The sequence below is a fragment of the Parasteatoda tepidariorum genome, chromosome 6 (genome assembly GCF_043381705.1).
Source record: "Parasteatoda tepidariorum isolate YZ-2023 chromosome 6, CAS_Ptep_4.0, whole genome shotgun sequence".
NCBI lineage: Eukaryota > Metazoa > Arthropoda > Arachnida > Araneae > Theridiidae > Parasteatoda > Parasteatoda tepidariorum.
The window spans coordinates 81,819,727-81,847,566 of NC_092209.1; the positions used below are offsets into that span (position 1 = coordinate 81,819,727).

General features: G+C 28.8%; 1 protein-coding gene across 2 annotated transcripts; it reads left to right on the forward strand.

Moving 5' to 3' along the window:
• LOC107455322 (endoplasmic reticulum-Golgi intermediate compartment protein 3) lies at positions 1-26,854 on the forward strand. 2 transcript variants are annotated; one of them, XM_043052901.2, is made up of 13 exons: positions 1-225; positions 3,025-3,183; positions 5,972-6,091; positions 8,906-8,934; positions 11,186-11,253; positions 14,196-14,361; positions 15,510-15,567; positions 17,889-17,920; positions 19,043-19,139; positions 20,152-20,216; positions 21,871-22,007; positions 23,215-23,270; positions 26,477-26,854. In XM_043052901.2, the coding sequence occupies exons 1-13, from the start codon at positions 126-128 to the stop codon at positions 26,551-26,553; spliced, it is 1,164 nt and encodes a 387-aa protein (XP_042908835.1). In that variant the 5' UTR covers positions 1-125; the 3' UTR covers positions 26,554-26,854. The 2 variants fall into 2 exon arrangements, with proteins under 2 accessions (XP_042908835.1, XP_071037746.1); XM_071181645.1 differs by lacking the exons at positions 1-225; positions 3,025-3,183 and adding an exon at positions 5,490-5,681.
• Positions 26,855-27,840: the final 986 nt, after the last annotated feature.

Here is a 27,840-nt window from a genome sequence, read left to right on the forward strand (position 1 = left end):
TCTGCCAGTTGTAAGCGGAGAGACTGGCTACGGATAAGGACTGGCAAGGGATAAACATTCATCCTGTTGGGTTGTGGTCTTTTTTAGATTTTTAATGATTGGGAAAATTGTTTATCGGAAACATAATGTTTAGGTTACATAAATTTTCTGAGCAAATTAGAAAGTTTGACGCCTATCCTAAAACATTGGAAGACTTTCGAGTGAAAACATATTCTGGTGCTTTAAGTAAGCTTGAGACAAAAAATTTCCCTGGATGTTATTTTTAAATTTATTTGATATGTTCTGTTATTATTACCTAATCTGTTAATATTTTAAAAATATACAGAGTGTAAAGCTGTCTGCTTTTCTCATTAAATTGGAAATTCTGTGTTAAAAAAAGTTATCTTTACACTTTTAATTTAGAACATTTTTATCAAAAATGTTTTAAAAGCCATACTACCTAGTCTTTTGTACTTCTTTTCAATATGTGTCATAAGTATAATATATAAATAAAAACTGTATGTTTAATATGGTCTGCTTTGGGAAATAGAGCAGTGAATTTTAACTGCAAGCATTTGATTCTTTAATTTTGGTTGGTGTTCTCCATTTGCACTATTCCAAACAGTGTAGGAATCAGCTAATTTTATTCTTCAAATTCGGTATTTAAATTTTTTTTTTGAAATTTTCCGTAAAGAACTAATCTGTGAAGTGATTGCACTGTTCATAGGATGTTGCAGTTTCGCATAGGCGATACTCATAAGAAAGCAAGAAATATTTCAGTTGTAATAAATTAAAAATAATTATTCTTCCTATTTAAAATGTCATCGTCCTGTAAATAAATTTGCTCTTGTCTAAAACAACCTGTTTCTTCTTGTGAATCATAGTCCAATATTGGTATAAAATTCAAAGTTCGACTTCGCAACATAGGAGATCCTTATCGCAGAATTTTTTCGAGCTGTCTGTGACAAAACTTTTTAGCACTAATATTTTTCTGCAAGATACTTTGAAAAATAACAAACATATATATTACTAATTTAAAATAACAAAAGCGCTATGTTTATAGAAAAAAAACTTTTTAATTGAATGGGCAATAATTTTTTATTCTAATATTATGTGTGATGTTCTTGCATTTTATTGTGGAAATGACGCACAAATTATTTCTATCTTCGCATTTTGTAAATAATCATTACAATAGGAAAAAAATAATGAAAATCATTAAATCTGTAGTAGTAATTGCCGAAAAAAAGATCAAAGACGTTATCATACGAATCATACTCCTCAAATGCGTATTTCGTTTCGAGATTAGGTTGTTGTAATAAATAATATCGGATTTAAAAACTATAGAGAAATTTAAAGCAATAACTGCCATTGAATTATTGCCTTTAAAAGTAAATACACAAATACACGATTTGAATTTTCCATATTGTTTGAAATACATCAGGATATAAAAAAAAACATGCGAAAATCAATATCAATAACTGCCGAAAATACGATCAGAACATTACATTGATCGCGCGTCAAAAAGTGATTATCTAAATGCATGATTCAAATGTTACCTGTAAAATTCTGTAGAAATGAAAAGTTATTATTTTTTTATTCCCCTTTTCAAAAGAAAAATCAGTACTTTTCCATTATACCTGCGCAAATCTCGCCAAGCAGACTTTTTAGCGACCACACTCAGTCGCTGGAACAAATCACACGAAGCAGACTTTATTGGCCACAGCATACACATAAAATACAGTTAATAAATGATTCAAAATTTTTTTTTACTTTGGATGCTTAAACATTTTAATACAGCTTAAAATTTTTCAAATCGGTCCTCCGTTTGCCTTCTCCACATAAATTCTGCAAGATAACTTTCGAGATGATGGCGTACAGTTTCTCTTTGTTTCTTATTTCGCCATTTAACGCTGCCCCTCAGTCACTCAATTTTTTGCTTGTGTGTTCCAGTTTCCGGATCGACTAAGATGTACTTATGGTTCACTTCAAAATGTTCGAAACTTTCATCTTCCAGCTTGCTAGTCAGTATAATTTCCATGAATTGGAATATATTATAGTTTCTTTTTCGATATTTTTTCCTTTATTTCCAACTGCTTTTCACACTATTTAACTGAGGTTAATTCTTCGCTCCAACAATAAATAAACTTTTCAGAAAGCTCAATTTCGATGACTGAAACCATGTGCATTTACGGATGCATTTCTGTTACAGTAGACAAGATGAAAGGTTGCAACGCCATTGAATTTTATCATCAATATGCAATTTCATTTCATGATTCTTATCAGAAATTGCAATTTCAGCCGAAACGACTTTCTCTTGAAAGAATCTGACCGGTTCTTTCTCTGTTTTGGGCAAATCCCAAATTTTCATTGCTTTTTGCGTAAATTTTTCATATTAAGAAAAAGACGTTACTGATGAGGGGGAAAAGGCAGCAACTTGTAAGTAAATGTAAGCAAACTAAGTTTTGTCTTCGGCAGACGCTTCTTCCTTTATTCGTCTGAAATGAATATTCTTTGCTGAGCAGTATAGGCTAAATACTAAATATTTGTATGTTGCATCTCTAATTTAATAGCAGCAGTTGCTGTTTATTTTTTAAAATTTAATTTTTTTTTATTATAATTTTACTTTGTTGGGCATAATCTTGTATCTATTTACAATTTAAAAACTCCTTGAAAAAGTTTTTTGTACTAACAGAACCCTATTTGCACAAATTCACAAAAGCAGGACCCTGGTTGAAAGAATGTGACTTAACGTTTATTTTATATTCACAAATTATGAGTAATTTTTTCACAATTTTACAAAAACGGAGCTTTCACAAAATGTCTGGACAGACCCCTGTTAATGTATATAGTACTTAAAAATATTTTTGTATAAATATTTTTAAAAATATAATTTTGTTTAAATATTTTTGTAAAAATATTTTTGTTAAAAGTACTTAAAAGGTGCTTATTTTTTGTTGAAAGATTTGGCTACTCACCCTGTATAAATATAAGTTTCATTATTTGTTTTGAAGTTTTACCTACTTATGCTTTCTTTGTGTTTTCCAGTTACAGTCATCAGTGCAGTTATCATAACTCTCCTCTTCATATCAGAATTAAATTATTATATGACTCCTGAAGTGGCAGAGGAACTTTTTGTTGATGTTTCTCGAAGTGAAAAGCTGAGAATCAATATTGACGTTATATTTCCGAAAGTAACATGTGATTGTGAGTTTCATTTTATGTATATTTAAACCTCTTTATAGTTTTTTTTTTCTTCTTTTTTAGAATATAATAAGTGTGATTGTGACCTTGTGCTTGCCATCATAAAATTAATTGGCGAATTAGAAAGTTTTTGAATATTTTTCCAACTAATTTCAATTAAAAGTGATAAAATTGTCATAATAAGAAAAGTTAATATTGCTCTTATTGTACAGAGAGGTAGCAATAGCAGCACGCATTTAATATTCACAACATAAAACAGTTGTATATTCTATTCAGAATTTGATTTCTCAGAAACTATTCTACTTATATTCAAATTTTATATTTAGTCATATAAAATTACATTCTTTAAAATGGTGTAAAAATTTGTAAATCTTACAATTCAAAATTTTTCGTATATTAGGTATTAAAGTAAAATAATAACAAATAAATAAATATCAAATCTAAATAAATATTAAAAATTATTTTTTGCCTGAAATTATCTGTACTTAAAGGAATATTGTAATTGTATGCAAACATGACTCAATACCCTTAAAAAAATCATCGAGATATGGTGAAAGACGCAAAAAGTATAATTAACGTTAAAGGGTCCAAACTTTTTACCGCTCCTCTCTTGATTAAATTTTACGGATTGCAGTCAATTATCCCTGAGTTTTTGAGGATCAGAAATTCAAATTTTTTATTTTATTGGGGGGGGGGAGTATATTCAGAAAAAGCACATTTTTGTGTCTGCTTACGTAACTTAATATTTTGAACACTAATTTGTAAGCATATTTGAGGTCACCTCAGTTGAACCATTAAGTCTGAATCTCTAGTACAGTAGAAAACCGATTATCCAGAACGATCAGGACCATCGCTATTCCGGATAACTGATTTTTCCGGTTTTCTGAATCGCTACAAAAAGCCGTTTTTTTTTATTGTTAAACCCAACTAAAAAAATTTTTTTTTGTGGAAATAATCTTAAAAAGAAGAAAAAACGATTAAGTAATACACTAGTGATTATTTCCGAAATGATGGTAAGGTAAACGTCTTTCAAAAAAGAAAGAAAAATTCTAAAATCTTATGAGGAACAAAACTTTTTTTTTTTAAAAAATGGCGGGAAAATTTATTGAATTTCGTTCCGGTTTTCTGATTTCTGGATAACGGGTTCTGTACTGTATACGAATTCTTGATCAAAAGTTATTCAGGGTGTTCCTTTTTTTTATGCTAAAGGTATGTAATAATTTTCATTTTTTTGTACTTAGCCTAAAATTACCGATCTGCAAGTCATTGTATACAAAGACAAAATTTTTGGTGGTGCCAACTATTACGATTTATCTGCAATTGTTACGGTCTTATGATTGAATAATAGAAATTATGGTTTTTAAGAATTTCTGTCAGATATTTTTTTTCTTCTCTTAACTACCAAGTGTTGTGAAATTTTGTTGCTTGCAATTAATCTACGCTATTTCTTTTCTACTCTTTAAAAAATTCTAAAAATAATAAATTAAATACAAATCACTTAATAGAAACAAGTAAGAATGATTTGATAAAAACATGTAATAATAAGAGCGAAGAAAATTTTTTGCTGACTGTTCCGAAATTTTATCTTCTCTCTTTAAAGAAAATCAAATCTTAAATTCTGTGAACAAAAATTTTTATTGGTTCAAATTTGAGATAAGAAGGAAGTAAGAACTTCTAATTTAACCAAAATCTAGAAAATTAATTCCAAATAATCAATTTAATTATTTTATAATGAAATGTAAAATATCTGTGTTGTGTAATTCATTTAGTACCCTAATATAAGTGTTATTTCTTTTAATTTAATAATAAATTCATGCTTAATTTTATTATATTTTATAGAATTATCTAGTGTACTCCTTAGAATGTTGCTAATTTGAATTTTGTAAACCCTATCTATTTATAATTATGTGTTATTATGCTTCCTGATAACTAATACAGTTAAGCTCTGCTATAGTAAGCACGGTTTATAGTGAACTCCCTGATATAATGAACGAAATGTTCGCTCCCGTGTATTGCTACGCACGGATAATGTTATTGTGGATATATGAACCAAAAAAAAAAAGAGAGGTTGGATATTATGAACTTTTTTCTGTCTTCGACTGATTTTCTTCTTTTTTGAAATTTCTACTTCAAAATAAATACATATACTGATTTTTAAAACCATCTATAGCATGGAATGTAGTAACAAGCATTTTTTGTTTTTGTTTGCTTCATTATTGAAAAGCATTATTGAATTGGTTCAGCATTCAAAGAAGCCGCAATCTTCCAGTATCTGGACAAATGCTTCAAGTAAAAGCTGGTGAATTTGCTAAGCGATTTGGCGAGACTACTTTTATGTGCTCGAATTTCTGGCTAACCAGGTTCAAAAAGCAGAATTACATAAATTCAGAAAAAATTATCGGAGAGTCGGGAAGTGTTTCCATATCTCATGTTGAGGATTGTTCGTGAGCTAAAGATTATTCTAATTTTTTTTGTATGCAAGACGAAGAGTAATAAAAAATGTAAGTTAACACATTTTTTGATACTACGTATTATTTTTCAGTCATTTTTGTATTTCATTTTATTGATCATTTATTTAAATAATGTGTAATAAAAGGGGGGAACCATTAGTTAAAATTGTTTGTGAAACGGACATGGTGAAGTCCCAGTTATAGTGGAGCAAAATAACGGTCCCTTGAAGGTTCTCTATAGAGCGGGGTTTGACTCTAGTAAGTTTTGATACCTTTGCATTTCCTACATTGCATATACTTCCTATAATTGCATTTTTGTTGAAAAGAGTGTTTTATTTTAGTTCTGTCTATTGATGCAATGGATGTGTCTGGAGAACAACAAATTAATTTAGATCACAATATCTATAAGCGCAGGCTCTCTCAATCCGGCGAACCATTGGAAGAAAAACCTGAAAAAGAAAGAAAGTATACATTTTTTATTTCTTATTAGATGGTTCATTTTTTTTTCTTATTTATTTATCTTTTAACTTGATACTTTTGACATATTGAAAATGTGTTTAAAATAAAATAAAGACTTTCAAATGATAGAAGAGTTGAATATAAATTGTACATATGAATTATGATTTGGTAAAGATGCTCAGAATATTCAACTGTCTTTTTCTTCCTCAGAATCACATTGTTACCAAATTTTTTTTCTCCATTGTTCTTCATTGCATTGAATTCTGTTGAATTATATTCAAAAGATGCCTTTCTCGAGCATCAGTAGAGAGAAAAGTTGAAGTTATAACAGATATAGTTAAAGTGATTAAAACTTTTTTTTTCAAGGGAAATTCAGGCAACATGGAAAAATTTTAGGTCTTAAAAAATTTCTAAGAAATTTTTTATGTTTCTTAAAAAATTTCTAATAAATTTTTTATGTTAAAAAATATTTCTCTTTGCACAATTTTTCCTTGTGAAAAAAACGTGTCAACTTGTGTATTTATTAGTTTGAATTCCTTAAATTTGAGTGGGACATTACATTTTATAAATTATTACTATTTCAATATATTTTGATTTCTATTATTACACATATGCTTATTTATTCAAGAATTGTGTACAGGGTTCCCACGGTCCTTGAAAGTCCTTGAATTTTTTTTTGCTAAATTCAGATCCTTGAAAGTGCTTGAAAAACGTCTTAGGTCCTTGAAAAACTTGATAGGTCCTTGAATTTGTCCAATACTTCCGGCGGCCCTTTTTATAAAACACCCGCGGATCTTTCTCGTTCTTTCTGTTTTGTTCCCGAGNATTAAATCTTTAGATATACCTAAGATTTAGCTCTGTCTTTCATGCAGCCTTCACATGGAAATACACAGGATTAAAGGACTTCACCATTAACACCTCATTACCATTAGTTATAGATTGTGCTGAAAATGATTTTGTGAATTAATATGTAAAACCAGTAGGGTTGTTTTTAAAAATATATAAATTTTAGTCCATAATACATATACATATATACATATCCATAATACATATTTGAAATTAATTATTGCCACAACAAGCATTGTTGCTTCTAGTAAAATAGAAGAGAATAATTTTTAAAATTGGTCTTAGATTAAGGTCCTTGAAAATTTTGTTGAGGTCCTTGAAAAGTCCTTGAATTTCAATCTCATCATAGAGTGGGAACCCTGGTGTAAAATTAAATGATTTTTTTTCTTATATAAACTTTACCTTTCAAAAAAATTTGAAAAAGTTATTGTACAAAAAAATAATAAAGCTACAATTTTTGGGGCAACTAAAAAAATACTAAAGCTACAATTTTTGGGCAACTAAAAAAAATAATAAAGCTAAAATTTTTGGGCAGTTAAGTTTTGAGCATTTTCTGCACTCAAATGTACATGAATATTTCCAATAAATCATGAATATTTTTCCGTATAAGTTGTTTTAATTCCATCAATTCATGATTTAATTGAGTATAAATTTTTAGTATAGTTATAAAAATAACTGTCCTAATTACGTGTTTTATAACTATGTTATAATAGTTTTAGTACGTTTACATTTTAGTTTATGTCGCCCAGCATTAATCGAAAGAATAGTTTTGAATTTCAGTTTTATTCGTACTAAATAGAAATATGAACATGACGTCCAGAGCACTTCAAAACTTTTTTTTTTAATGGCATGCTTCCGGGAAAAGAGGAGTTAAAATGGAGTAAACGAAAATTTATTTTACGTATAATCAATAAGATGATTGTTGAGAGTTTTTTTTCTCTCTAAAATGATTTTTATTATTTTTTCTTTCTTCCCAAGATGATTGTTGAGTGTTTAAGAAAAAGTTAAATGTCAAAATAATTCAAAAATTGATTTAAATGCTTCATATTTATAATAGCTAATAATTATAATTACACCAAAATTTTGATTGTTGACAATAGTAAAAAACTATGCCAAAAAGGATTTCTGTCATGACGGTTAAAACCATGGTTAAAACAGTTTGTAACCATCAATTGTCAAAAACTTGCCATCCGTGCTTCTAGAGGGCATATCATATAAGGAATTGTATAGGAGTTAATGCCCAAAAAAGTTTTTGTGCAGATAGCTTCTTTACGTTTCTTCTTGTGCCTTTGAATAGTTACTTTTATTTATCTTTTGTGTTTTCTTATTATAGTGAAAAATTACAGATGAATAGGTTTGACGTTTGATTTTTAATTCTAGTTTAATCATGAATTATTTTGCGACTGGTTTGACAATTTCGCCAAATTATTAAATTGTTCTAAAACTGCTATTTTTGCCACAATAATTATTAAAACAACATAAAATTAAGATATAATAAAAGTAACTGTTCAAAGGCACCAAAAAAAGTTCATAATTAGGAAGCACCATCAGCTGCGTATGATGACGTTTCTGGGCATGGGTCTTTATGCAATTCTTAATCCTTATGATGTGCCCTATCTTCCCTAGAGGTTTTTCACTACAATTAGGGTACACCTTATATAGGTGTATATATCAGGTACAGGAGATAGTTTTCTGCTACCGCTAATTCGTAACTGATTTTTAAAAAATGGACATCAGAAATATTTTTACCGTCTCCTGAAAATAAAAAATCCACAAGAAAACATTATTTTGAACTTTAAATTTCTACCAAGTGTTTCTTAAAAGGAAAATAGTCAGTTGATCCAGGCATATCATTCAACTGACTGCGTTTAAAAGTGAAACATGATTAACTTTCTTTTTAAAATACTTTTATTGTATTCATAATGAACTTTAATATTGAATTCACTAATGAATTATTATTTTTTTTACAGAAGTTGGAGAGTCAAAGGTATTGAATATGGTAAGTGTTAATGGGTTTCGATATATACATTTATATATGTGGTCTGGAGTGACCCGCTGGTTCGATTTACAAACTTGTCCCATCCTTGTATTACATGTCCTTTGCCTGTGGTTTTGAACCCTCACCGTTAGTATTTAACAGCAGATCAAATGGTGAGAAATCTTTCTCAAATTTGCCTGCGATGGTCAGTTAGTCTAAATAAGAAAATAAACTTTGTATTACGGAAATAAGAAGCTAATTGAAACATTTTTGCTCCTTTCATAATTGCTTTTCAAATTAATACATTAAGAAAAAATTATATTCCACTCAAATCTGTTACATAAAATTTATGACATATTCGTAAGACCATTGAAGAGTGAATTAGTTATGGTTACAACCAATTAGGCTTTTCTGCATAATTTTCACGCATGTTATTCAATATAAAAAACTAGTGGACTGCGCCCCCTGCTCGCTAACGCAATCTTATATTGTTTGCTTTGCAAACCAAGCTCACTTCGCTCACTACTAACTTAGGTACATTGCAAATGCACAAAATTCTAAGAATTCAAAACAATCATTCAAATCCATATAAAAACTTTTTTTTAAAAAATTACATCTTTTTAGTAAAAACTAAGTCATTAAAATAAATTTCAATTCAAATAAATGACATGTAATTCGTGCTATAGTATAATTTCTATTAGAAATGTGCTATAGTATAATTCATGATACAAATAAAAAAACTTCAGATAAATTCGTAATATATAAATGCGTGAAAAAAAGCGCTTTTGACAAAATACTGAAATAGAGATCTATCGACAGGGACTACTCTCTTCTGCCTAGCTTAATAGTATGAGATTGAAGCAGCTGATGCTCTCTGGTTATTTCAGTTTCCGTTTTTAAAAGCGCTATATATTGAGCCACCACAGCTAGATTTGGGACATTTTTAGCGGCAATCATTGGTCAATTCGCCGTGTAAGATAAATAGTAAGGTAAACAAAACAAAGCATACATTGCTACCAGCAGAAAAGAAATACAGCCAAAATTTGGGAGCCACGAAAGAGAATTGTATATATTAGATGTGGCAGAGGAATGATAAGTAGCAAATCAGTTGAAAGATTAACAAGGTTGCCACAGGCAACTAAAATGCAACTATTTTCAACATGAGGCGATTAAGGACACTTTTTTTGTCTGAAAAGACAATAAAAGCAATTATTTTCAGGAAAAGGATACTATTGGCAGATTTTTTTGTACTCCTAGCAAGGTTTTCTTTTAGCATAAATTGAATTGAAAACCTGCAGCCCGCGGGAGCTTCTGAACACTCTGAATTTTTTGTTTTCTTAAAAAAATAGACAATTTTGAATTCAAAACTTCAGTCATCACTTTTTACTTTGTTCAATTTGCACAAATTCCATTGTAAGTCTATTCTGTTTTTCAATCGCCTTTTCAATGGTTATTGCTACAAAATTCCTCTCTCTATATCCGATAACTATCTATATATAATTGCTACAGACAAATTTGCTAAATCAATTATTGATAAAAGGTAAATTTTCTTTTAAAAAAGTGTTTTTTCCAATTAATTTTAGTAATTAAAAGTATTTAATTTTCTGCAGATAAACTAATTTTTTTGATATAAAAATTTAGTGCTAGAAAATTTATGTTTATATAAAAAATATCATATTTGCCACCAACTTGACAAAATGGATCATGGTTGATGACAATTAAGTGACTTAATAAAATTTTGTCCCGCAGTGGACTGATCGTTAAGACACGGTTCCCAGGAGATCACCGAAGTCAAGCATCACTGGCTGCGATCAGTGTGCGGGTGATTGACCCACTGGGATCGGTCTGCCTAGGGACCGAGGGTGTGCGGTATTGGTCCTCGTGAAACTGTGCTACCGTAAAGTGCTCGACTTCTTGTGCGGGTTGTTGGGCTACCGAAGCGGGGATGCCATCCCCTCTGCAGAGGATCAAAATTGTGATGGCATGTCTTCGGATCATCCTCAGGGATGTTTCCCAAACTGTGGCCAATAGCCCATTGTGCAGCTCTAGTGCGACGTAAACGAACTACAACTACAACAACTAATAAAATTTTAGCCATATTTTTGAGGAATTTTTGTTCTTATTTTGGCAACTGTTTTCATGCTTTTGGCTATTAAAAGCTACTATTTTGTTCCTTTTTTTTTCAAACCTGTATCTTTAAAAAGATTTTGAAAGATGCTTAAAATTGTGTAAATCACTCATACTAAATATATTTGTGTATTCTTTAATGCAGACCATTCCACCCGTATTGGATCCAAATCGATGTGAAAGCTGTTATGGGGCAGAATCTCAAGCTTACAAGCAAGTTTTGTTTTTATATCTTTTCCTTCTGTCTATTCATAGCTGAAACATCGCTACTCTACTGAATTTTGTCTATTTCTTCTGATATAATCAAAAAATGTTTTGTTTATGTTTTTTAAAAAATATCCAAAAATCAGAGAGCTTTATGAAAATTTCTAACCTAACGTTTCCACTTCATTATTTTGTTTTCATTAAGGATTTTTTATTTTATACATACACCAGAACTCTCCTTAGGAATAGAAAAGGGGCGGAGCGCTTCCTCACAAAAAAGTACATTTTGAATTTTGAAAGGACACTCACTTAACACAGCAAAAATTTATCATGTTATGTAATATGTAATGCCTGATTTTGATCCACAAGAATTTTTAAATACTCTATATTTTATTTATTACATTATATTTACTATACTATAATATATTTACTATACTGTAATATATTTACCATTTTATGTATATATTTCAAAGAGTAATTTTCTCGCATTATCAAAGCAAAAGAAAAATTTGTAGTTTATAAAAAATATTTAAAGGCATGCTAAAAGACAATCTCTGAACATAATTTTTGTATTAAAAAAGTAAACNATTCGGATAGAGAATATCAGATCCTTATGAAATGTTTTTCTTTTTAATTTTGTTCTTGTTTATTTTACTTCTAACACTTTTTTTGACGTAGGGGGTAAGAAGGGTTACTTTTCTTCTGAGTTCAGGGTCAGGTTGAAATCACTCGGTGATGTGAGAAAGCAGTGATTGTTTCGATTTACGCCCATTTCTTTCTTCTTTTTTTTTTTTTTTTAACGCTAAAACTGTTCATAAAAAGTTTTTGTTTTTCAATAATATAATTGAATGAATATGAATTTTTTGAGTGCTTGAAAATTTTTGTAAAGTGCTTGAAAAGTTTTTAAAAAGTGCTTATTTTTGATTCAAAGATTTGGCTATGCGCCCTGTCATGTTATGTAATATGTAATGCCTGATTTTGATCCACAAGAATTTTTAAATACTATATATTTTATTTATTACGTTATATTTACTATACTATAATCTATTTACTATATAGTAATGTATTTACTATTTTATGTATATATTTCAAAGAGTAATTTTCTCGCATTATCAAAGCAAAAGAAAAATTTGTAGTTTATAAAAAATATTTAAAGGCATGCTAAAAGACTATCTCTGAACATAATTTTTGTATTAAAAAAGTAAACGCTTAAAAATGATTGCAATTGATATGCAACTTGAAAGTTTTTTTCTACAATTTAAACTGAAAATAAGAACATTTAAAAGTTGGATTTTTGAAAAAAGGTATTTATTTAAAAAATAATTTTAAAATCACTTAAGAAATATTTATACTACACTTCGATCCTACACATGCAAACTTCTAAAAAAAGAGAAACTTAACGAGTTGAGAATAACCCTAACCAAGGAAATATTTGTAATGAAACCTATGAGCTCGGATAATTTTACCAGTGTAAAATTATTTTTGAAACATTGATTTTTTTTTAGTGGAATATGAGTAAAAAAAGCAGTGTTTTTAAGGGATGATGGCTTATTTTTACAAAAGGGCGCATTTATAAGGGTCAAAGGGCTGAAAGGTCGATCCCCCCTCCTAAAACCGCTTAAGGAGAACACTACACAACAAATATTCTATAAGTATTCTCATGATTTTTTTTAAGAAATAGATATTATTATAACACGCACATTTGTTCATAATTTAACTCCTAATTTGACGATTTCACCGTTTTTTAGACTTTTCTAAAATGGTTTTAATGTGTACTGAGTACATTTTAAAATTGTTAATGGTGAAAAACAGCATAAAAGGATTATACTAAAGTTTATTTCTTATCCATCACAATTATGAAATATTTAAATTCATAGTCACTTGTGCAACATAGTTTTTGTATTTTATTTATCTGTATTGACTTTAAGGCAGGGTTGGGTTTTTGCCGTCAAAAACTGGTTTTTGACATGACAGTGGTAAAAACCGTGTTTTTACCGGTAAAAACCGTCAAAAACCTACTGTTTTCTTTAATTTATGGCATATAGCGGACAATATATTATTTTCACATAATTGCCTTTATAAATGAATGTTGTAAATGATTGCTATTGATTTTGCAACTATATACATGTATTCTTATAGAAGGATATACATTCATACAGAAATATTGTAATATACTTATTGAAAATAGTGATACTTACTTTTATCATTATAGCTTGATTTGCAAAGGATTCAAAATTTTGCACTTCTTAATTGTTAGAAATAAACAAACAAACAAAAAAGCTTGGAACTATTAATAAATTCAAGAACTAAAAAGAAGAATTTAAAATTTGGCATTTCTTAAATATTAGAAATAAGCTAAACAAAACTTTCAAAACTTGTAACTACTAACAAACTCTAAGTCAAGAATGACTTGACATTCTTCAGTAATGTAATATGCCAAACAAAATGATGCTTGGAAATGTTGAAAATTTTGTTTAGTATCCTAATATTTTACTTCAAATAGTATGTTTTGATATAATCATGTTGGGAAAATGCAAGAATCTGTTCTTAAATATCTTTTAACAACTTTTTTTCTAATTTTATTGCCTAAAATGAATTAATTTTAAATTACAAGCAGTTAAACTCAAATAAAAATACAGTTTTACCAAAACTATGGGTTTTTGACAGTTTTTGACGTTTTTGACTGAGGGGTTTTTGACATGACGGTAAAAACCATGGTATAAACCGGTAAAAACCGTCATGTGTCAAAAACTTGCCAACCCTGCTTCAAGGATAGTTTTGTATGATCAGTTATAATTTAGATTTACAATATTCATGCAAGAAGTTTCTAGCAAAAGTTATAAAACATGTATGTCTTTAATGTAAAAATGTGTCTCAAATTAAATGTCTTTATTTTGAAGTATAAATATACTTAACCTAAAGGGAACATTGAATATTATTTTTCATTGTAGCTGTTGTAACACGTGTGAAGATGTGCAGAATGCGTATCGCATGAGAGGTTGGGCCGCTCCTGATGCAGATAGCATTGAGCAGTGTAAGAGGGAAGGTTGGAACAAAAAGTTAGAGTCTGTGGATATTGAAGGTTGTCAAGTATTCGGTTACTTAGATGTGAATAGGGTGAGTGATTTCGCTATTTTTAAATTAGTGTAAACCTAATTTTTAAGGTTCCTTTATTGGAAAAGAACCTACCCTCGAATGTCAGAGTTTGTTATGGAACCAAAGATTTGACGGTCTCGAAAAGAAGCCTTTTTTTATCTTTGAAAAAGGCACTGTTGGTGTTGTCTCACTGAAATAAAAACCACCTTGATTTTGTGCCATAATAGAAATTGCTGCAGACCATTGAGAATGAAACATGTATATTAAGAATGCGTATATGGCAGTACTTGTACTTCGTTACTTTTTAAATTTTGTGCTTTTACTTGTTTGTTTGGTTTTTTTTGGGGTTTTTTTTGTGAAAAAGTGCAAGTATTTGTAGCGAAATTGTCTAAAGAAATCATTACCTTTTCCTAAATTTTTTTTTCAAAATTTTTCTAAAAAAGTTTTTTTTCTTCAAAATTTTTAAAATTAATTATTTTTATTTATAAATTTAATATATTATATGTTCTTTAACATCTACCTTCTTTTTCCAAACACCCTTAAAGTATTTCAATTTCCTGAAAGAGATAGGGTCGTTCTCTAGAGCACTCAATGTTTTTGCAGACATCATTGAATGATAAATTTTTCCTATAGCATTGGTACAAGCTTTATTAATTTTTTACAAATCAGTTGTGATGTATATCAAGCAAATTTGTGTATATCAAGCAAAGTAACTTAAAAAAATTTTTTTAGTTATGTTTTCTAATCTAAGCTAATTTACTCTTCATTAGTCAAATAGTTTTCCTAATCTTTAACATTTATTAGCAAACTGAGCTTGAAAAACATAACTGTGATTCTATTTATTCAGTGATAAGTTTTTAATAATTAATTAATAATTTTAACCATTTTAGTAAGAAATGTGTTAGCTATTTTAGCTTTAGTTTGTTTTAAAATAATGTTAAGTATTACTAATACATATAAGATGTTTTGGTTGATAAATGTAATAAAAAAATAAAAAATCGACTCAGTTATTAATTAATTTTTTTCAAATTTTTCAGGAGTAAAACTCAAATCCATTCTTTTAAATACACATCTATATGCATATTAGCTAACTCTTGAGATATATGGATTTATTTGTTATGGTTTTAATTTATGCATTGTTACTATATAATGCCTATTTTGAATCTTAGGTTGCTGGAAACTTTCATATTGCTCCAGGAAAAACTTACACACAACATCATGTTCATGGTATGACTTTTTTTCTTGACTTAAGTAATTTTGAAAAACTAAATTTTGCATCTCTTTTTTTTTTATCATATTTTTTTTCTTCATTTTTCGTATTTATACATGAAAGTATGTGAATTTTATGTATTCACCCCTTTTCATTTCTTTATTTTTTTATCTTGACTATTCAAACATTTTAAAAGTAATGAAGCATTTTAACATTGAAACATTAAATAAGTAATATAGCTTAAAGAAAAATAACATATTTCCCAAACTGAAAAAAGTAAAACATTTTTATTAATGTATATAAAACTAAACTCTGTGGTGCGACAACCCATAGAGGACCAAGGCCTACTGTGCCCATCTCAGTTTTCTTGACCTTGGGCTCTGGGGTGCGGAAGCAGATGTTCCGGTTAGGTGGTTAGCTGAATGCGGAACCCCCAGTGTTTAGTTCCCAAGCATGCTTGGTACTCATTTATCGACCCACTGAAGGGATGAAAGGCTGAGTCAACCTTGCCCAGCCCTAGGATCGAACCCAGGACCTGTGGCACGGGAGCGGGAAGCGCTACCACTCAGCCACCAGGCGTCATTAATGCATATAGCCTGTGTGAAATGACTCATTTTTCTAAACATTAGGAATTTAATCAAGTTCGCTAAATGCGGAGAAAAAAATTTTTTATTTTAATCAAATCAATAATTGCCTGGTGACATGTATTCAAATTTAACTATGCCATTTGTGTAAAAATTTGCAACATGGTGCAAAATTTGTTTCACTTTTGTTTAAAAAAAAAGTCCGCCTCTTCAAAGAAATGTGATTTTTCTTACCATTGCAAACATGAATTAAAATAACATTCATTTGGTTTAAAATTGCACATCTCAATTCCTGTTCACGCGATTTTAATCTTGCATCCTATTTCTTATTTTCATGATTTTATAACAAATATCGAGTTTTGTTTTCACACGATTTAAAAGCCACTATTATGAATTGTGGTCAAGTGACTTAAAAAGAGTATATCAGAATTCGTATTCTCGCAATTTTAAAATCAAACATCAAGATTTTTTCTACGGAAAGATGTTTTATAATCTTAAGTTATTAAATTTTAGTTATTAATTATTTTGTATGTGTCTGCTTTTTTGAATTGATCTTATTTTTTAAATTTCTATTATATATTGGCTATTTCTANAGGACCTGTGGCACGGGAGCGGGAAGCGCTACCACTCAGCCACCAGGCGTCATTAATGCATATAGCCTGTGTGAAATGACTCATTTTTCTAAACATTAGGAATTTAATCAAGTTCGCTAAATGCGGAGAAAAAAATTTTTTATTTTAATCAAATCAATAATTGCCTGGTATCATGTATTCAAATTTAACTATGCCATTTGTGTAAAAATTTACAACATGGTGCAAAATTCATTTCACTTTTGTTTAAAAAAAAAAAGTCCGCCTCTTCAAAGAAAATGTTTCTTTTTCAAAGAAATGTGATTTTTCTTACCATTGCAAACATGAATTAAAATAACATTCATTTGGTTTAAAATTGCACATCTCAATTCCTGTTCACGCGATTTTAGATCGTGCATCCTATTTCTTATTTTCATGATTTTATAACAAATATCGAGTTTCGTTTTCACACGATTTAAAAGCCACTATTATGAATTGTGGTCAAGTGACTTAAAAAGAGTATATCAGAATTCGTATTCTCGCAATTTTAAAATCAAACATCAAGATTTTTTCTACGGAAAGATGTTTTATAATCTTAAGTTATTAAATTTTAGTTATTAATTATTTTGTATGTGTCTGCTTTTTTGAATTGATCTTATTTTTTAAATTTCTATTATATATTGGCTATTTCTATTATGTGGGGATCATATGTATTAAAAAATAACTCATAACTTGAATATACGAAAGTTTTCATTACATATTGAAGTAATCAGAATTCCTCTTAGCGGAATGCTGTTCATTGTTTACTAAAACTTATCATAAAAACAATACAATAATACTTAAAATACTGATTTTCCTTTGTTTTGCTTTTTTAGTTCATGATTAACAGCCATTTGCGATTAAATTTTAGTTATTATTTATTTATTGCATAGGTTTGCTTTTCTGAATTGATTTTACTTTAATGAATAAAAATTTCTATTAAATATCGGTTATTTCTATTATATGGTGATCATATGTATTAAAAAATAATTCATAACTTGAAAATACGAGCATTTTCATTGCATATTCAAGTAATCAGAATTTGTCTTAGCGGAAGGCTGATCCATGTCAATTGATTAATTACTTATCATAAAAGCAGTATAATAATACTTCAAATACTGAGTTCCATTTGTTTTACTTTTTTAGTTCATGATTTACAGCCATTTGCCGCTAGTCAGGTAATTATATATATATTTATAGTTATTATTTAATTTAAATTGTATAGTAATATTTAAATATGTCAATTATGGGCTACTTTCATAGAAATCGCCAAAAAAAGTTTCTTATACGAATGTATTGATCATTAGATATCTTCAAAAAATTAACCGCATGATTCGAACTTTCCAATCAAAGATGTTAAAACAACTTTTTTTAAGATTTAAAAGAAAAAATGTTTTTTTTAATTGTGAGTCTCCATATTTAATATCCTTCCAAATAGCTTAAATAATTTTAAACTCATTAGTTGTGTTATGTGTAAAGGTTTTAGAGATAATTTCTGCAAATATGATTACAATAAGAATATTAACAGTATTCTTTAGCAATAAAATATTTTTGAAACATAAAAACGTTATGCTTAAAAGTAATTTTTAATTCTTAAACAGCATTTTGGATAGAAAGTTTTTGTTTTTCTCCTCAACATTAAAAGCTCAAAGCTATTTTTGATTTCTCATTTATATATATCTTATTTTAGTTAAGTTTAAATTTTTTTCTTCATAGCTCAAAAGTTAAACTCAAAAGTTTATGTGCATCTTTCAAAAAAGTATTTTTGTATTTTTATTCCTTACAATTTCACCAAAACTGTTATATTTAAATATTACTAAAGCATGAATATTGCAAGAATAAAGAAAACTAAATTTAATTTTAAAAAAACTTGTTTCTCTCCTCCTTATTCTCAACTTTTATTACTATGGTTGCTCTTTTTTTTAAATTTTAAATGCATTTCAACATAAGCCATTAACCTTTTTTTCATTCATTTTGAAATTAAGCTTACACCAATAACAAATTCGGAACTAGACTAAGTGCTACATCATGAGTTAAAATGTCTACTGAATTACTGTTGATTCTTAACATTTTCAAAATAATAGTTGCCTTTCTTCATTTAATATGTTCACAATTAATAAATGCTTTTGATGCTCTAAATAATCAGGTTATTTTTTCCAAGAAATTAAGTGTTAACCCTAAAATACACATAACCACTGCACATAATATCACATAAATTTAGTTAAATTCTTCTGCTTTTTGAGTCCTGTGTATGTATATGTATAAAAATTTATGTTTTTTTTTCTTTTTTAATTCCGCAGTTTAATTTGACCCATATGATAAAGCATTTATCCTTTGGGAAAACTATACCTGGCAAAACTAATCCCCTCGATGGCACTACACAAGTGGCTAATGAAGGTATGTTTAAGCAAAATGAAATCTCGTTTAAACTTCATATGTTTTTAACATATTTTTCAAATATTTGAAATGAAACTAGGTTTTGATTATTTCTAGTTATAAGCTGTACCCATTGACCCTTACATATATATATATATATATAATATATAAAACAGTTGTTGCCGAGTGGAAGGATAAAAACAGGTCTAAGGCAAGGAAAAAGGGTTACAAAATTTATTAATTATTAGACAGAGAACGGTTATCAAAGTGGACACAAAATCGTTGTGCTTCTCAATAAAAGTTCGAGGAAAATCTTGCAAAGTAAATCCGTAATATGTTTCCTTTTAGGAAATTAGGGATAACTTAGTACATAATTGTAATTGGTTTATCAAATAGGTCGCGCGACTCCCACAAAGAGCAGAGGGGGAAATGTCTTACTTTTAATTGATGCATACTTGAACCAAAAATAGATTAAAGGACAGGATGTGAATTTAAAAGTGTGAGAAAGCGTTTCGATTTTGAATGATAAATTAAGAAAAGAATTTACAGAAAAGGAATAACATAAAAAGGTTAATTGAAGCTCTTTATGTTACATATATATATGTATATAACGTCGTTGCTAAGTGGAAGGATAAAAGCCGGTCTTAGACAGGGAAAGAGGGCACAAAATTTATTTAATAATTATTAGAGACAGAACAGTTATCAAAAAGTGACCCAAAATCGTTGTGCTCCTCAATTTGTGATATATTTAATGGTAAAAAAATGCTCATAAAGATTGCAAAATAAATAATTTTGTCATTCGATCGCCAAATAGCAACCTTGTTCAGGTTTGTCACGTCCTTCTCCCAAAAATAGCGAAATAGTATCGTCAGATAACACGTAATGGGGGCGGAGCCAAGTGCCAACTCCTGGTGAACAAAAAATAACTCAGGCTCTCACGAGATTTTTATCTTGTGCTGCTATCTAGTGTTCTTTATGTTAGCTAACTATTTGAAATTGCATTTTATTACATGATGTGCGTATTATTTTTTAGGCTCTATGATGTTTCAATATTACGTTAAAATTGTACCAACAATGTATGAACGTATAGATGGTTTAGTAAGTCAATTTTACTTGTTTAAAGTATTAGAATTCGTTAAAGTGACCTTGTGTTTATAGAATTTAGTTGTTTAATATTAAATAAAAAAATATATAAGTTTTTAGAAACAATTTATTAATCATAGTTCATTGCCATCTACACATGTTTTAGTCTATTTAATTAATTGCAAAAAAAAGGAGTTAATAAAAACCAAATTAAAAAAAAATATAGTATCTTTCAACAGTAAAAAAATTTATTCATATTTAAAAAAAAAAGATTTTATTACCTGGTTGCATTTTGAGCAAAAGAATTTTATTTATTATTAGTTTTCAGCTTTCTTACAGTTCAAGAAAATGTTTTTTTTTTTTTTTTTTTAAATTCATCTATTGAATTTTCAACTCATCTCTGTTCTGACTGTTAATTCTGATCCAAACTGCTGAATAAAATTTACAGACAAACAATTTGGCTTAAAAAATAGTCATTTCATTTCTAGATCAAGATTACTTAAAATTAATTGTGGGTATGCGCTAGAATAAATATATTTTTAATTAGTTTTCTATAACATTCAAAATTTTAGGCTTGTTTATTCCAATTTATAAATTTTACCTTGAAAACAGGGTTATATTGAAATATTTTCATATTTAAAGCTCAGAAATTCAAGAATAAGTTGCAAAAATTTTAACGTAATTTATCTTATAGAATAGCGTAATTAATCTTATTTATTTGTTACAAAAGCATATAAATTTTAATAAAATTCTGTATTTAAAAAACTTAAGTTCTTTTGTAGCAAACTTTTAAAAAACACTTTTTATTTTTTCCTCTTTGAATGCAAGCAATGCATCACAGAGCTCTGCCAACTGCTCCAGATTGGACAAAATATTTGGGGGGGAAAAAGGCTTAAAAATTAATTTATTGAACCAAGAATCATACATTTAAAGATTACCACTTGAAAATATTTATCCATTGTCTGGAGCAAGTTGGAATCCCTGGCATTATGACACATATGTAATTTCCTTTTAATTCTCCTTATAATTTTTTATTATTAGTTTATCACTTATAATTGAGCTTTTTTTTGTAAATGAATCAAAATTGTCTACATAAAACTGGAATTATTTTACTGTTAATTTATCTAATTTATTGATATTAACATATTTATTAGTGTTATTTAAAAAAGTAGACTCTTAAGTATAAGTTCAGTTTTCTAATTAGTTTTAAAGCCCAATTTTATAATTAATTTTGATTAAATTTATATTCTCAAGAAAGAAATACTGATTTTTGCATGAATTTCAATATATATGTGTGTGCATGTCTAATACATATATATAAAATACAGAATACATATTACATTAAAAACTATTTGAACTGTCAATATTCTGAGGGTGGGGGGAAACCTAATTATGTGGATATTAATTATTCAAGAAGAAATAAGAATTTCTTCAAAGATTCTCGAAGATAGTCTTGGCACTTAATGGGTTAAATAACTTCAAATTAAAATTAGAACTTAAATTATTTAGTGGGAAAAAGAAAGTGTTTTAATTACTCATAACTCTGTAGTTTAGTGATAATAAGTGAATTCAATGTTATCTAAAAACTATTCTGTGTCTTTTCCCGTGACTCAAATTTTAATGAAATTGTATCTTATATTCTTTTAAGAAAAATATATATTTATTGCAGACGTATCACACTAATCAGTTTGCTGTAACAAGACATCAGAAGCAGGTATCGCCCATCTTTGGAGAGCAGGGTCTTCCCGGAATGTTTGTCATTTATGAATTGGCTCCTCTAATGGTGAAATACGGTGAAAAACAAAAGTTAGTATATTCTTTTTCACTTCAAAAGTTAACTAAACTAAACTGGATGAATTCTTGATGCTGTATTGAAAATTCGGACTAAGTTTTATTTAAATCCACTTATGTCAGAATCTTCAATAGCTTTCTGTCAACAACATTAAGTGTTGCCTGATTGAAAGCTTCATTTGCTTCAAAAATAATAAAGAAATTTTATAAACATTTTTCCTTAAGAAATATAAAAAATAATTTCTAGAGTTTTCTCATGTTCATATAATTTAGTTCTGATTATTCATTTGCTTCTAAATGATGAATAAATTTTGTAAAACATTTTTCCTGAGTTATGAAAAATAATTTCTATTTCACTCAAATCTTTCTTATTTTAAGTTTTCAAAGACTTAGAATTTTAGAGTTTCCTCATATTTATATAATTTAGTTTTGGTGATAAACTTGTGTTCTTATTGTTGTACTATAAGCAAATTTCCATCAATGTTTTCTTTTACTCTTTTCTGATTTTATATCTTAAACAAGAATATAATGATTGGTTTAATTTTTATCTGTTAGGTTATTAAATAAGATCGTTTTAAATTAGATATTGAATGTGCTTCAAATACAGTTTTCTTTTAGTCTTTCATTTATTTCCTACTTTCAGGATTTATAGTTACTAATCCTTGCAGTTCCAAATTTTTTTATTTGTATCTGCATTTGATTTCAAAATTGATTCTTATTAATTCGTATTATTAAGAATTATTAAAAATTCAATGATCACAGAATTTTTTAATGTTAAGCTGATGGACCATCCACAAAATTACTTTTCACAAAGATGTCTCAGTACATACTCATTGTGTTTTTTCTATGGAAATAATTAAAACTCTAAATATTTTTCTAAAAAAAATAATTGAGCTTAATTACAAATATTAACAAAGTTAAGTGCTTATTAACAAATCTATGATTTTCTGTTAAATATTCATGTTTCATTATTTTGTGACTTTTTAATTCTTAAGGGAAATAAAACAAATTAATGAAATTTCAAAACAACCAACTTTTATCTGAAATCAGTTTCTTTTCCTATTTTCCATTATTCGCAGAGTTGAAAATCAATAATGGTAATCTCAAAATGAGCCAGCTGTTCAACACCAATTTATAAAATAAAATTTAAAAATTTTTTTTTCCTCTCTCTTTCTATTGTTAATATTTATGAATGCTAACATTAAAATGTCTCTTTTTTTAGGTCATTTTTTCATTTCCTTACGAGTGTATGTGCGATTGTAGGAGGTGTATTTACAGGTAAGACTTTTTTTCCTTTCATCTTATGCCTTTATTTTTATATTTACTTTTGTTTTATTGTATGTTTTTTTCTGATACTCTTTTAATTTTGCAATATTAGTTTCAACATTTTCTGAGCCAGACATCTCATAATCCTCTAAAAAAATCATGTGGTTATAAAAATAATGCTAAATCCCACTTTTTTTTTTTATTGCCAACGTATTTTTGTAACGTCCGAGCATCAAATTCTTCGAATATTTTTACCAAGATTATCCCTAGCAGAATAATTTGGGCTCTCATTGGACCAATATTCACAAATCTTGGCACAATAAGCTTTCAAATGGCCGATATAGGTCCCATACAAAATTGCCCGATTCACCCGATATTTTACTGCAACTTAACAACTGATATCGGACCTCTACAGAATTGTCAGATTCACCCGATGTTTTATAATCATTATTCAGCCAATATAAGTCTTATATAGGCCGATATTAACACTGCATAGGACCAATATTAAAAAATCTAGACATCCCAATATTGGTCCCTCGGAGCATGTTCATATAGGACTCGGACTTATAGCACTATAAGGCTTCAAATGGCCGATATGGGGTCCTTTGTAGAATTGCCCGATTCACCCAATATTTTACTGCCACTTAACAACCAATATCGGCCCTTTATAGAATTGTCAGATTCACCCGATATTTTATAATCATTATTCAGCAAATATAAGTTCTATCTAGGCCGATATTAACACGTCATAAAACCAAAATTAAGAAATCTAGACATCCCACTATCGGTCCCTCGGAGTATGCTCATATATGACCATATTGAGACAATTTTGAGCCCAACTAGGGCCAAGGTCTAATTGTTGTTAGGGGTATGAAGTATGGAAAAACAGTAAAAAGGCAAAGTGAACTTTAAATTCCTCGTTTACTAGATAAAAATAAAATATTTGGTTACTTAAAATTAATTTTATCCAGCTCTAATGAAATATATTTTGCTATGCATTTATGGCTGACCAAACAGAATAAGTGAATATTATTCAAAGGTTCTTGCAAAACGTTTTGTCTAGACTAAAGGATCCGGCGAAGTTTAACAAGGGCATTATTGATTATGGTTTTTGTTTATTTAACGAAATGCATTAATTCTTGCTGGTGTTACCATTTATTTGTTCGACCAACATTTTAAAAAAAAGTTGAGGTTTTTCTTGGTAAAATTTAAATTTAACTGTTAAATTAGTCTTCTGCTGTAAAAAGTCTTTGACTGACTAATTACAGCTCACCTTTTTCAAAAATTTTCAGCACAAGTACAGGATTGCTTAAACTTAGAGGTTGGGCTGCTCCGAAGAGCAGGGCACATCGACCAGAGGTCTATTGTACCCAAACCCTAAATCATGATTAGCATGAAAGCCCTATAGCTGAAATAAAATTCAGCAAGCACCTTACAGGAACATCCTGCAGTTCCCAGGTTTTAATGCAATGCTGCCCAAAAGGCTCAAATCTTTGAGCAGAATAGACCTCACAATCACAAGGTATATGTCGTGATGTCTCTTCTTCAAGACGACAACCTCGACAAAGAGAATTAGATTCAATTTCCATTATGTATAGGTGTCTCCTGAAGATGTCTCCAGTAAGAAGACCAATGATCTTCCTCAAACTGTTTCTATTAAGCTTTAAAAGCTCTCTTTGATGTACACCAGGACAGTCACAATTCAGCTCCTTAGCTTGACCGTCAGCGACGCGCCATTGCTCATGTGCAATTTTACCATAGAGCTTGAATATAGATGTCCTAAAAGACGTGGGAGAAATTCCCAATGCAGGTTCAGGGCCCCAGAAAATTGCACTAGAGCCAGCCCGTGGTACAGGGTCGCTACTTCACATTGAAAATCTGGAAAATATAGAGAATTAAAAAATCACCTAAAATAACATGGAAAATGCAGAGAATTTTGTGATTTTTTTTCTTAGTCTCTTAAACAATGGTGACCACTTAAAGCATACTCTATGGGATATTTAGGGATGATATTTCATCTATACTAAACTATTTCATTTACTATAGCATTATTTAAGTATGTTCAACTGTACGTTTTTTTAATTCCTACCATTAGTTCACACTCTCCCTATATGTTGTTCAAATTTTCAATCGTCAATAAAATACTTTTTATTCATAAACTCAAGTTCAAATACATTTTTTTGAACTTGTAGTGGATGATACTTGATGTTAATACAGTTTTTCAAATATTAATTCATTAATTAAATACGGATGAGCGAAAAACGAAATGGAATTTTCTGATTGGTTAAGCGTTAGTCGTTTTAAATTTTACTATTAGTGATTTAGTTTTTCACATATTTTAAAATAGCAGTGATAATTTCTAATCTATAGCCCTATTTGAACAAAAAAATAGTTTATTGTGAACATTTAGTTCCTACTATTAGTTCTCACTCTCCCTATATATATTTATATATCTTGTTCAAATTTTCAATCATTAATAAAATACTTTTCATTCAAGTTCAACAACATTTTTTTAAACTTGTAGTGGATTACGCTTGATGTTAATACAGTTTTTTCAAATATTAATGCATTAATTAATTTTATATAGATGAAAATTTTTTTTAATTATTTGTTGTTGTTGTTTCTAATGCTACAATGCCACACAAGCAAGCATGCTTGGTGAAATCGAGCAAATTTAAGGCAGAGTGTGCATTTCTTGTTCTTCAGTGGCGCCATCTATGGCCAAGAATTCGACTTCTGTCGCACCATACGTCTCACCCGTTTGTAGGGCGGACCCATCCATTCATTCATCCACAGAGTGTAATTTTGACCTGAATCAGAGAACGATCGATCTCCAATCCAGTACCCCCAGAGGTTTTAATTTTTTATGGGAACATGGAGTACTTTTGCGACTCGACAGATTTAACGTGCATCAGTCACTTTACTACACGGGGAGTATAGTTATTTAATAATGAGTAACTAAAATTAAAAATTTCTTTATTGACCTAAGTTGACATTGACTTTAAATTTTTGTTTTTATATTATTTGTTTTCCTCTAAGTTTTTCCAGCAATTTAAACTAATAAATATAGTTAACCCAATATCGCACAGTAATTGTTTTCTCTTAATATATTGTGTATAATATGTACAGGGAAAACATGGTGCAAAATGTAATTAGGATTTTATCTTTTTTAATTGTCTTTTGATGTGCAACAAATGTTTTTTTTTTTCAATTTTTAGTGGCTGGTATGATAGATTCAGCTGTTTACTATTCTTCCAAAGTCATACAAAAAATAGAGCTTGGTAAGATAAGCTGATGATGTATAATATTATAGATCTAATTTAGTTTCTCCTTCTGTGATCTTTTTTATTTTGATATTTTCTTCCAACTGAATGGATTGCAATAGATTGTGATTGCAAGTTATAATTTAACAAAAGATATCTTCCTAATGAAAATGCACAATTCCATGTTTGCATTTAAGAAAAAAACAAACTTGCCCTTGTATAAATAAACCCTTTTATAGATACATTTTGTTACTTATAGTGTGTTGTTAATAAACTTTTGTTGTTGTGGAAATTATAAATTATTTTTATTAAAAATAATATTTTTTTTTCAAATTGGCATTTTGTGTCTTCCATTGTTTATGAACAAAATTTAGTGAATTTATAATTTTGAGTGAATTAACACAAAACAATTATATTAAAGCAATCAAACTCAACATCGTTCTGATAGTCTAACTGAAACTCTATAGTCTTAGATAATAACAAATTAAATATAGGCGACTTTTTTAAAATCTAAAGTATAGAAAAAGTGATTTTAGGTAAACCTTAAAGTAAGGCATGGTTTAAATTGCTGAAAAAGAAATTTCAAAATGCCAATAAATTATTGGGAGAGAACTTCTCTATTGCATTATCCTAAGTTTGCGACTCATAATTTGCTATCATTTTGATATTTTCTCCTCAGTATTTGAAATTTCCTGACTTACTCTAGGTTTGCCGCTTTTTCTATACTTAAAAGTTTCAATTACTTATGGAGATGGAAAACAAAATTTGCAATAAAAAGTTTCTCACATGGTGTAGCATCCTCTTAACCTTCCTAAACAGGCAACACTTAACATGAACTTTTAATTGCAAAACTTGAACTTTTAATTCAAGAACGGAGCGTTTGGTCTAACTAGCTCTAATTAATATTGGAGCATTCCTTTTTGTGATATATTCCAAGACATTCGTTATTTTCTATAATGATTTTCCTTGGTTTATTGTAGTGATTTGCAAAAATTTTGATAGAAACACAGAAGAGAAAAATATAATTTTCCATGTATTCCCTAAAGTAAATGAACAACTAAGTCAATATAAAATATACAGTAAGCATTTCTTAAATGAAGATGATATGAGAAATCGTTCGCTTGGATAACCAGTTAGAATGATTTTAAAATCTACTGCAATACCGAGAATAAATTTTCCATTTTCTACTTTACAAATACAAACAAGTTCTTCTCTGCCAGAAAGATTGAATAAATGCAAAGTGTTGGTTCGTGCATTGGACAAATTAGAAATTCTAACCCCAAAGTAAAGCAATTTAAATACTAGGAATGAAAATTTTT